A 13,023-nucleotide genomic window follows, 5' to 3' on the forward strand; every position below is an offset into this window, starting at 1 on the left:
TCCTGACTGGCTTCATTTTTTTATGAAGGCGTTTCAATATGTCGGCTGTGAATGAAAATATTACTTCAATAGTTGACATATCTTTTCGGCAAAGGTCCCAAGTTTGAGTCTCGGTCCGGCACACAGGTTTAATTTGCCAGGAAGTTTCATATCAGCACACTCTCCGCTGCAGAGTGAAAAATCTCATTCCAGTATTTTATTAATGGTGATACTGCCTGGATTTCCTTGGTCTGCAAATATGTTGTCTATTAGGATGCTTGAACTAGAAGTTAACTCTGATGGAAAAGTTGACCACTGGGACAAGGTTGTAGCTGTACATAAAATTTTCCAGATCTGAGTTCCCACTACTGTGTGTGTTAGGAAGTTGATATTGAAATCTCCAAGTACATGACATAGATGAAGCGAGAGCGAGTCAAACTGCTTCAAAAAGAAGTCAAGATTGCCTGAAGGTGCCCTATATACTGCTACAATTAAGAGGATAGAATTACAGAATACTCAATCGCACATGCTTCAAAATGTTGCTCTAAACAAAAATTGTCATGGAGATTTTGATAGACACCGTATGCAATGGGTCCCTTTACCACTGGACTCGGCATTATATTATTATTATTAACTTTTTTTTTCGCCCCCCCCCCCCCCCTCCCCGTCTCAGAGAATGTTTGTATACTGAACATGCGATATAGCTCCGGAACTGTTGTAAGGTTTTCCTCTACCATCAGCCTTTTGTTATGCTGCTTTGCAAGCAAGAAAATACCATTTCAGATATTTAGTAAGTTGTAAATGATTCCAATCAACCTTTGGTTGTACAGGAAACCAAGTGGACAGGGGTAGGGGGGGGGGGGGGATCTTGGAAGGATACAAGGTGGTCTGCTAAAGGTATGGTGAGGAATGGGAGTCTCTAAATCTCCAAAAGGAGACATTATGCAAACAACACCAGAGCAATTTGTTTGAAGCACTGCTCCCACACACCAGGTTCCAACTACATTTGAGCAATCACTGAGATCAACAGTTGAGACAAATGATGAAGTCAAAAACTTAATTTTCTCAATGTGGTAGCTGGATTCAGTACTATCTCAGGTAGTGAAAGGTCTACAGGTCCTTATAAAATAAGCTGCAACATATAGTATCTTGTTAAAAGTGTAATTTCAATTGTATGCTCTTCTTTTTTCAATTGTATGCTCTTCTTTAAACTTCCCAGCAACTATTTGTTCAGTCACAGTTAACAGTGTGAGGTCAGAAGGAGTGGGTAGAAAAGACCAGTTTTCAATTTCCTGCTGGGAATAATGGTAAATGCCTTCTTTAACAGTTCACATACTGTTTTTAATCTGCTGGAATTGAAAGTGAGAGACAGCATGTAAACTTTTAAAGAACTGGTGATGCTTCTCAGCATTGTTTTTGAAGGTTATCTGGCTGTCACAGCTGGGTGAGCTGAGTGCAAAGCATGTCAAAACAGTTAGTAATGTGCGAGCACAGTGCTTGTGAAATGGACATAATTTGTCTGCCCCAGTTGTTTGGGACGTTTGTGCACTCCTAGTACAATTATGGATATATAGCGTATAGAACGAAGAATTTCAGATGCTGCATGAATACCACAGTATTGTGGAGGCAATGAAAAAGAAACAGTTATGTTGGGCTGATCCAGTAGTTATGAAGCCAGAAAACAGGTTACCATTTGTATCACTTATAAGATGACCTTATGGCAGTAGAAGAGAGATACTGAGTACAGTGTCAAAAAGCAACTTCCAGAACACATGGGAAGGCTAATTTTGAAATCTGGATTGATAGTGGAGGCACAAAATAGAAGCTGACGGAAGACATAAATGGTCACTTGCGCCCATACCACACTTAAAATGTAAAAGAGGCAATCCACCACTTAGATTATTAAACTGTAAAATTTGGCATTTGGCCAGCATTTAGGCTAAGACTCACTGATGGCACCTCCTTATTGTAAGATAGCACATAAAATGTGATCATATTTACTTTTGCCTGCATACCCCTTTATCCCTCAACAAAGTTTTGAGAGGACCTTGGGCAACCATCTTATTTTAGAAGAATGCGATTAATTTTGGATTTCGAAAGTGAACATTAAGGTATTTTGCTCTATATATTAATAACTCTTTAAGTTGTAGAACCCTCCCCTGCCGTATGTGGATTCCAGATTGTCAAAAATGTGATTGTTTAAAAGTTGTATTTTATCTTTGAAGTTTGCCATGCTTCTAACACTAGAGTAAGAGAGACAGAAAGAATTTTCTGATTTTACGTTTAAGCACTTATAGCCTGAGAGCTACACACATGCTTCAGACATTTAAGTGTTGAATACTTGATCACACTCTTTCCTGAAGATCAGTGATGTTGGTGTCGATGATCCTGTGATTATCAGGTTGACTGGTTCCATGTGGAAGCAGATGTACCCAGCAACTGTATTTATTTAATGTAGTAAAGGCTACAGCAATCAGTGACAAATAATGTCTATTGCAAATCCAATTTTGATCGCTGTGTGGACCTCTTCAGTGCAGTAAAAGTAAGTTAAAACATTAAAACCATGTGTATATGCACATAATCCCAATTAGACTATTCATGTCAAAGGTTGAATATGAATTTTACTTTAACCAAGCTATAGCTGCTACCAAGATTTGACTTACGTAGATTTCCAGCAGATATTAATGTGTTTCTAAGGTAGTTGTCTCATCTTTATTTCATCAGTGATCTGTCAACCGAAGTGTTATGGATTTTTAGCTGTATTTTTGTTATTTTATTTGTATCATAACAGCAGAGTTTATGCTTCAGACTGCAAACTTCAGATTACTTACATTGTTGTGTAGAAAACGTCCTTGAATCTTAGCCCATTACTTGTAAACTAAACTGGGGTGACTTCATGTCTTTGCAGTTGTATTATGTTGGCTTCTGCCTTTTACAGCAGATCTACACAGGCTTTTGTGTTCAAAACTGAGTTGACAGTTTCATACCCATTATTGTAACTCAAACAGTACATTCACGTTTATGTTTTTTACCAATGTGATCTATCATTTATTTAAAGGAAGACCGTCTGCAGCACATGAAAGAAGCACTGAATGCTGTGAAAAGCAAGTTGAATGATTACAATCTGGGGGAGTGGCACAAGCATACTAGGGCTATGAACATGGCAGCATATATTCTTAAAGCTGTTAAGAATCGATGCCAGGCAGAATTTGTTACACAGGTATACTGCTTTCTTACTATAGCTATTTGTTTGCACAAGAAATTTAGATGTCCATCATCACATTTGCTAGTTAAATGCAATGCAATTTAAGTATTTTAGGGACTTCTGTGACAGTTTTAATTTTGGTGCTGTACAGAATTAGTGTATAGTTTACTGTTTGGTACCAAGCCAAACAAATATAAAATTTTGAATAGTAGTAATTTAAGAAAAGTTTGTTGATGACCTAATGGGGTTTGTGTCATTTGCCTCGTAGTGTTTTACCTGTTTACATGTTTTTATTAGAAACAGTGACGAGTTTATAAAAGTAAAGGAGTACTTCGTGAATTCCTTCTATAGTGTCTTTCAAACACAACTATTACTTTTTTACCCATCTGCGAGGCCATGCAGAAAAGTAATTCCTTCGAATTTTTATGTGAAAACTCTTAAAGCTTTTTGAATAAAACGAATGTTATTAACATTCTAAATTTTTATTGTTCATGTCTGCATACTTGCGACCCTCTGCTGCTGGAGGACTTTGAATTGTTGTGTGTAACATGGCAGTATGTAACATAACTGTATATGTGCCTGAGAAACAGCATGCTCTAATTGAGTTTCGCGTTTGAAGAATTCGTTCACATGTGGAGTAATCGTTGTGACGTCTTCAACATTCCGACATGTTGGGTTCACTGTCATCAGCCATCCTCCATGTAATCCTGACTTTGCCCCATTTAATTCTCGTCTGTTTCCAAAACTTGAAGAACACATTCAAGGACTGCACTTTGATAGTGATGAAGCATGAAGCAGTGCAAGCAGAGGTGAGGTTGTGGCTATGGCAACAGAGTGAAACATTCTACAGTGACGGTAACAGCTAGCTGGTCTCTCGACTGGAAAATGTGCCCGTTGCCAGGCAGACTATGTTGAGAAATAAATATGTAGATATGGAGAGTAAAGGTGCAGAATGTGAATAAAGTTTGTTTTATTTAAAAAGCTCTAAAAGTTTTCACATAAAAAATTCGGAGGCATTAGTTTCCAGCTCACCATCCTACATTACCACCTATATAGTATGCAAGTCTGAGTGTTGCAATTTCTTTTATGAACTTTTAATAAGCCATGATAAAAAGTAGGAAATGTAGAGTTGTTACAGGAGAGTTGTTATGTATTTCTTTGGAGTATTTGCAACAAAGATTGTTATCTTATTGTGAATAGTAAGGACTAAAGCTGTTTAAGAGTGCTATTGTATGTCCAAAGTAAGACACAAGAACTCAAATGTATCTTATATAAAATTTCTTGCTCTAATGAGATTGTTCTTTGCCACTGTCAAAGGGAGATATTTTACTCCTGTTTGCCTTCCTAATTACCTGAACATGGCTACTCATTGGAGACCTTAGTTGATATGTCAAACACTCTGTGATAATAATGTTTCCCACAGCTGTCCTTTGTTAATATGCTGAGAAATGGTAAATTGCCCTGGGGAGCCAGTCTTATCTATTAATTTTGTGCTCTGTCAGGCTTTTTGTGTAGTTTTTCTTCAAGATTTGTTTATGACAGAGGAATTACATATTTTTATATAATCAGCTTCAGAGTTTATAAACCTACCTTGCATGTTTATGTACCATATTTTTGTATCTGGTTCATAATTATTTTGCCTATTGGATGCAGCCATTGCTTGGCTGCCTCAATCACAGCCTCATTTTTCATCAGTGCCATAAACCAATAATTTGCAGATCATTCTTCAGTGCACATGGAATTAATGAGGTGGAGAAATATTAGCAGTTTTCAACATATGTTCTGATCACTTTTTGTAATATAGCACATACAGGGGATTGACAAAATAGCGTGAACACCTGTATGTACTTGGGAATGGTTTATTAATAAGGGGTTGGACACCTATTTGCTTGTACTACAGCTGAAATTATTCTTAGAATACTAGCGTATAATGATTATAAAGTCTTCAGTGGAATGCTATGCCACTCTTCGATCAGAACCTCTTCCAACTCCTGTAGCGACAGGGGAGGCAGAAATCTGCTCCAGAGTCTGCGCGCCAGCACCACAAGGGTTCGATAATGTCAAGTGCGGGGACTGTGCTGGCCACGGCAGACCCTGCAGTTCAGTTGCATGCTCCTCATACCGTGATTGTACTGTCCTGGCTGTGTGAATGGGGGCTTTATCATCCTGAAATGTGACATCATTGTTGGGAACAATATTTGAATCATGGGGTGCACCTGATCACCTAAAATGTTTACATAATCACTGGCTGTAACACAGCCTTTGAGGGTAGTGATGGGACCAGCAGAATACCATAATATGGCTGCCCATACCATCACACTTCCACCTATATGCTTAACCATTGAAATCAAGCAATCAGGATTGTAGGCTTCTTTTGCCATTCTCGAGATGTAAACCCGGCCTGATGTTTGAAGTAACGAAAATGTTGACTCCCCGGACCATAGGACATGTTTCCACTGATCAGCCATCCAGGATTTATTCTAATGACACCATGTTTTATGCTTCTTTGCATTGGTTGTCATCTCAGATGGTTTTGGAATAGCAGCTCGTCCATGAATGAGCTATGCAGTCACTTTAGCCACCATAGTTTTGTGTTGTTTTGACACAATTTGTATTAGCATACGACAATCTCTTGTCATTTAGTTTTGATTTGTGCCCACTGTTACATTTACACGATGACATCTTTCCACATTTTGTGTAGCCTGTCATGATTGTTGAAACAACAGTTGCTTGTGAAACATTGAATAAGTTGGCTGTATTGGTTACTGATGCTCCAGCTGATCAGGCCCCTACAATCTGCCCTCTTTGGAACTCTGTTAGGTCTTCCATTGTACGTTGAACTTGGCCTCTAAATGCAAATGCGAAGTATGCATTAGTCGTGAACAACCTACACTGATGCCTAGTTGTACTGAACACGTACTGTCCAGTGGGACACGTGCCTTACCTGCGTTGTTGACCGCCAAACATAACCATCCCATTACTACCTCTGTTCACATTATTTTGCCTATCCTCTGTAAATAATCAGTATGAAAAAGTTTTGGTTATGGAACAAAGGTTTGCCCTTCTCTCATTGTCAAGATGTGTCCCATTAATCCTTTCGTGGGCTGTGGGAAACATGCTTTTCACTTCAAGAAAGTTGGAGCAGGCACTGCGGCATATGTTGTTCCAACCTATTTATGGCGCTACCGCCTTATGAACAGTACAGGGTACCATTTCCAATCTGAAGATCCCACTATTTTAGCTGTATGATATCATAGAAGCATTGTTTCACCAAGTATTGGTCTGTAGAGGAGCTTCTGAGTGCCATTATCATGACATTTTGTGTGTTTCTTCTCAGCTCTTTAGTCTAAGGTTGTTTTGATTTTTTTGTGGTATTTTATTATTTGGTGTCCCCTGTTGTAAAATGTGTTTTATTTTCAGTACTTGATTTTTATGGCGGGGAGTATCCATCCCACTACCTTTTTGGTAACATATTTTTTTTCACGTCTCTAGAATGAATGTTTTTTTGGTACATTTATTTGAGATATTTAACTCGATAGATTTTGGAAATAATACACGGATCAGTATATTATTAAATAATTTCACATTTATTGTACCAAACTAAACCTTGCTTACCTTGAATTTATCGTCCATTCTTTATCTTTTGCATTCCTTTCCTTTCGAGTGGCTCATTCTCTAGATCTCTATAATCCTAAACATGTTGAAGAAATTTATAGTCTATTTGTTTCATTGCATTAAAAAAGTGATTCGGAAACAGGAGATGAAGCTGCCGCCAATGGACTGAATGTTTAAGATTACGCATTCATTGGTGATTCAAATTCTATTTGCTGGAGCAAGACACCTGGTGAGAACATGACACTGAATCATTTGTGCTTCTTACAAATGCGAGTAGCGATACAGTGGTAAATGAAAATGAAGAAGAATGGAACACAGACTGTTCTTACTTTGATAATTTGAAGAATATTTACAAGCAAGAAGGAAAGATATATCAAAATTGTAAATAAAGAAACTTGTGTATAAAACAAAATCATAGTAGCAGAAGCTGACCAAAAACCGTGGTGAACACAACTATTTATTAAAATTTTTATAGAATTCTTCACTGTAATGGGCAATCAACAACTTCTGCTTGCTTTATTTTTTTAAGTTTTGAGAGTATGAGGATGGTTTGATGTTTGTAAATTTGAATGAAAGAATGAAACATTTTTTGCACCATCATAGTTGGTGAGCATGATTATTCCAAGGATCATATAAAGAATTTCAACAATATACAGCATACAGTTCATTGTCAACAGCCATCTGGATTGGTCAGTGTGTTGACTGCAAGTGAAAATGGAGAAAACTAAGTTTACATGCTGTTATTAAACATTTTCATACAATCATTGAAGTCTATTTACTTGTGAGTTAATGAATTTAAATATGTTCGGACAAGCACCAAAGGCGAAGTGCGCTCTGGCCATCCAATTGAGGTCACCACAAAGGAAACCATTGACAAATTGAGTGCATAATATCCTGCATGTAGAACTGGTTATGAAGAAGCCGTGTGCAAGATGGGCGTCACGACTGCTCGCAGTTGACCAAAAATGCATCTGGCACAAGTTTTCAACACAGTGTCTGGCAATGTTTAATTGTGATGTGCAAGATCTTTTGTACTGATTTGTGACTGATCATGAAACCTGGATCCATCATTACACACCAGTCAAACCAGCAGTGAAAACAATGGACAAAGGCTGGCGAAAGTGCACCGAAGAAGGCAGAGACCATTTTGTCGGCTGGTAAGGTGATGGCCATTGTTTTTTGGTGTTCCCAAGGAACAGTTCTCATGGATTAGTTGGAGAAAGGCAGAACCACAACTGGGCTCTATTTGATTTCATTGTTGGATTGTTTGAATGTAACATTGGTTGAAGAAAGACCAAGATCGGCCCACAAAAATGTGGTCTTTCATTAGGATAATCCACTGTCCCACAAATCAGCAATAACAGTGGTGAAAGTGCATGAATTGGGCTTTGATTTTGTTTTCATCTACCCTACTCACTAGACTTCCTGTTCCCTAACTTGGAACTTTGGCTTGCTGGAAAGAAATTTTCATCAGGTGAGAAAGTGATAATTGCAGTGAACGAGAATTTTGCCGAGTTTTATGGAACCTTTTTTCCAATGCAGTGAAGAAGCTGGAGGATCGCTGGACCAATTGTATATCCCTCAAAGGAGAAATGAGGTGAGTCGTTTACAAAATAAACATTTTTCTTATTTTTTCCCGTACTTACCAAACCACACTTATAGATGAGTTGCTGATTCAGTGACAAGGCAAAGGTTTAAAAAGTTTGTAGAGAATATTCATGCAATATCAATGTAACTGCGAAGTGTAGAAATCATGAAGAATATGACAAATTGCATAAACTGCGGCCATAGATTGAAAAGCTTTTGCAGAACTAGAAGAACAACTGTGTTCCCTCATCATCTATGTAAGTAGATGAATTGATGATTCCTGTCAAAAGAAGATCATCAAAGAAATGATATGTGCTAATAAAGCTATTAAAATGAGGCTACAAAGTCTGGTGATTGTCAGTGCACTCAATCAATATGTAAAGAACCTTGTTGCTTTCATCGACAGGTGTAAAACAAATAGCGACATGACTGTGTGTGAAGTGGTTGTGGTGCAACTAATGAAGGAAATACAGAATAAATATTTGATTGATTTGCTTACCTCTGTGAAATTAATGTCAACACTTTTGAAGAAGGGTGTGTGTATGTGTGGAACTGTCAAGATCATTAGGAAAGGTTTACTCTGAATTATGGAGAGAAATGTCATACTGACGAGGCGAACCCCAGTTTCAGATGAAATGAGCTGCAGAGTGGAGAGAAACTGTCCAGTCACTTCTGTGCCCTCTAAAATGGCCTAAGAGGAACTTCATTGCTGAAGAGGAAGTACAAGAATGGAAAGATTTTACTAGTACAGGGATTTCCTGTCCTGATGGCGTGCCAGGATAATAAAATAATGGATGGAATCAATAAATTTGGACAGCTACGAAAATATATGCTCGTGGGAGACACACTGTTTAAGGGTGCCACTAAATATTTTATTTCCTGGTGGATGTTACCATAGAAACAACTCTATACTATGAAAAATAAGTGAAAAGGAAGTGGACAGCATGATCAGCTCATGTACAGAATTTGTCTAGCCATGCAACTAATTGCTATCATCCCACCAAGGGAAAGATGAGCCAGAAATCTGTTTTTCTGGCAAAAGGGGTAGAGTAACTGAAGATGTTAGTCTAATGGCTGTAGGGGAACACAAACCTATTTTAGGTGAAATGTACAGAAGGTGGCAAATTGTAGTACCGAAGCAGCAGAAAAGCACACTTGTGTTTGTACATGCTGTCGAATACTATTTTGCATAGACTCATGTTCTAGAAAATTTGACAGCAAGTAAGCATGAATAAATGACAGTAACAAAACAAGCAAATTTGTCCAATAAATTTAAAATGTATTGAAAATGTTGCTTTTGTCATTTAACTCATAATTATGGCAGTGGGAATAATATTTTGCATCTCATTGTATGGCCTCCCTTTTACAGTTGCAGAAAATTTGACATTCTGTATGATTAATATATGTATTTATTAACTACTATATGCTTTTCTTTAATTAAAAATAATTGCTCAATAATTTTGCCAACGAAAAGGTTAATTGACTTTGTGAGTCAAAGAATACTGTGAAAATAAATTTTCCTGGTGTTGGAATAGTTTGGTAATTGTGAGAGGGTAGCTGTATATAGTGTATCTACTGCATTGCATGCTCTATTGCTTGCTTTACAATTCATCCTCTTTTGATCATGTTTCAACTAATGTGCATCTGCACTTTCCTTAAATCAATTCATGTGAATTCCATACTATTTTGTAAAGAATATGGGTGATTTCTTCCTCCATCCATATCCTGTATAACTTTGTACTCTGTATCAAATGATTTTGTTGTCAATGATATTAACCCTAGTCTTTGTTCTTTCAATTGCCACTGTACAATATGGAAAAATATCACCTCCCATTAGTATAGCACATGTTTCAAAATAAGAGCCATTTGGTGACATTTATGAACCACCAAGTGTATGTTTTCATACCAACACTGCTACCAGACAGATTATTACATTAACAGCTCTAAGACTTAAATTGGAAGGACTAAACTGCATTTTCAGTGCATGACTATTGGATTATCCAGGATGAACACCATGCTCTAGTGGCTTTCACAGCCTTTGTTTAAACTCTTGATGAGTGGCTTGCAGTTGTTCATGTATTCATTTATTAAATGACATTGTACACTCCTGGAAATTGAAATAAGAACACCGTGAATTCATTGTCCCAGGAAGGGGAAACTTTATTGACACATTCCTGGGGTCAGATACATCACATGATCACACTGACAGAACCACAGGCACATAGACACAGGCAACAGAGCATGCACAATGTCGGCACTAGTACAGTGTATATCTACCTTTCGCAGCAATGCAGGCTGCTATTCTCCCATGGAGACGATCGTAGAGATGCTGGATGTAGTCCTGTGGAACGGCTTGCCATGCCATTTCCACCTGGCGCCTCAGTTGGACCAGCGTTCGTGCTGGACGTGCAGACCGCGTGAGACGACGCTTCATCCAGTCCCAAACATGCTCAATGGGGGACAGATCCGGAGATCTTGCTGGCCAGGGTAGTTGACTTACACCTTCTAGAGCACGTTGGGTGGCACGGGATACATGCGGACGTGCATTGTCCTGTTGGAACAGCAAGTTCCCTTGCCGGTCTAGGAATGGTAGAACGATGGGTTCGATGACGGTTTGGATGTACCGTGCACTATTCAGTGTCCCCTCGACGATCACCAGTGGTGTACGGCCAGTGTAGGAGATCGCTCCCCACACCATGATGCCGGGTGTTGGCCCTGTGTGCCTCGGTCGTATGCAGTCCTGATTGTGGCGCTCACCTGCACGGCGCCAAACACGCATACGACCATCATTGGCACCAAGGCAGAAGCGACTCTCATCACTGAAGATGACACGTCTCCATTCGTCCCTCCATTCACGCCTGTCGCGACACCACTGGAGGCGGGCTGCACGATGTTGGGACGTGAGCGGAAGACGGCCTAACGGTGTGCGGGACCGTAGCCCAGCTTCATGGAGACGGTTGCGAATGGTCCTCGCCGATACCCCAGGAGCAACAGTGTCCCTAATTTGCTGGGAAGTGGCGGTGCGGCCCCCTACGGCACTGCGTAGGATCCTACGGTCTTGGCGTGCATCCGTGCCTCGCTGCGGTCCGGTCCCAGGTCGACGGGCACGTGCACCTTCCGCCGACCACTGGCGACAACGTCGATGTACTGTGGAGACCTCACGCCCCACGTGTTGAGCAATTCGGCGGTACGTCCACCCGGCCTCCCGCATGCCCACTATACGCCCTCGCTCAAAGTCCGTCAACTGCACATACGGTTCACGTCCACGCTGTTGCGGCATGCTACCAGTGTTAAAGACTGCGATGGAGATCCGTATGCCACGGCAAACTGGCTGACACTGACGGCGGCGGTGCACAAATGCTGCGCAGCTAGCGCCATTCGACAGCCAACACCGCGGTTCCTGGTGTGTCCGCTGTGCCATGCGTGTGATCATTGCTTGTACAGCCCTCTCGCAGTGTCCGGAGCAAGTATGGTGGGTCTGACACACCGGTGTCATTGTGTTCTTTTTTCCATTTCCAGGAGTGTATGTCAGTTCTGAAATGTACGGAAATTACAAAATACTATTGTATGTGTGTGTAGATGAATATTTCACTATGTTTGTATTGTTGTTGCCCATCACTCCCTGCATATGAAGACTGGACATCATCTGTCAGTACAGTTCTTGTTCTTAGGTGTGAATGCCCAGTTTTTCTCCCATGGAAATAGGTGATCTGACTTTTTACTCTATAATTCTCAATTTAATTTATTGCTGAAGAAAAGCAGGTAAATGGTACAAAATGTGAAGAAATTTTTAAGGACCATAGTTTCAAATATAAATCATTCAAAATAATGAAATGAACAGATTTAATTGCATTTGAAAGAGACTGAATATGTTCATAAGTTATTTGTTAATTTCTTGTAGGCATGGTGCAAATTTTATGAAATTGTGGCTACTTATGATTTGGTTCCCGAGTCAGCCAACACTGATGGCCGTTTTAACTCCTTGCACCTTTGTGAAGCCCCTGGTGCTTTTATAGCAGCATTGAACCACTATCTGAAGCTGAACAAAGATCTCAATGTAAGTATAATACATCATTTCTGTGTAATAAGAGTCGGTGTATTGGTGCATGTTACTAGGTTTTAGAGATTAATATTTAGTGAGTAACCAGTAGATACAACACTTCTCACACAATATTGAAATTGATAATGATATAAGTAACAATTTTAAAATGCATTTACAATTTGATGAAAAAAGGTAATTACACTTAGGAAAAAACCATTGTCTGGTTGTTTATGTACAACCAACAACTAACAGTAGTAGATAATTTTGATGGAGACAGCAAGAAACTAAAACAGAGTTTTTTCAAATGTTACCGTTATACAGTAGCATGACTAATTTCTTTCCAGTACTTTTTTACTGTTCACAAAATCATTGTTTTTTGTCTTCCATTTGACTCTGCCTACTTCATATAACACTGCGTCACAGTCCGTTGCAAAAATGCGTTATTCACAAAAATAAATAATTTCAACAGTGAGTGACGCTGTCCTTCCAGAAGGATGTCAGGGTTATCTGTGTTAATTTCCTTCCCCCCCCCCCCCCCCCCCCCCCCCCCCCCCCCCCCCCCCCCCCCCCCCCCCCCATGAACCGTGGACCTTGG

The 13,023-nt window shown here is 39.6% G+C and overlaps 1 protein-coding gene across 5 annotated transcripts in view; it reads left to right on the forward strand.

The window, feature by feature from the left end:
- The window catches only part of LOC126190657 (cap-specific mRNA (nucleoside-2'-O-)-methyltransferase 2), a 306,338-nt gene that overhangs the window by 93,796 nt on the left and 199,519 nt on the right, over window positions 1-13,023 (forward strand). For all 5 annotated transcript variants that reach the window (XM_049931092.1, XM_049931088.1, XM_049931090.1 and 2 more), the window contains 2 exons: window positions 3,038-3,199; window positions 12,288-12,443. In XM_049931092.1, the coding sequence (XP_049787049.1) occupies window positions 3,038-3,199; window positions 12,288-12,443 (318 nt within the window). The remainder of the gene's footprint in view (window positions 1-3,037; window positions 3,200-12,287; window positions 12,444-13,023) is intronic.

This window comes from Schistocerca cancellata, chromosome 6, assembly GCF_023864275.1.
Source record: "Schistocerca cancellata isolate TAMUIC-IGC-003103 chromosome 6, iqSchCanc2.1, whole genome shotgun sequence".
Taxonomy (NCBI): domain Eukaryota; kingdom Metazoa; phylum Arthropoda; class Insecta; order Orthoptera; family Acrididae; genus Schistocerca; species Schistocerca cancellata.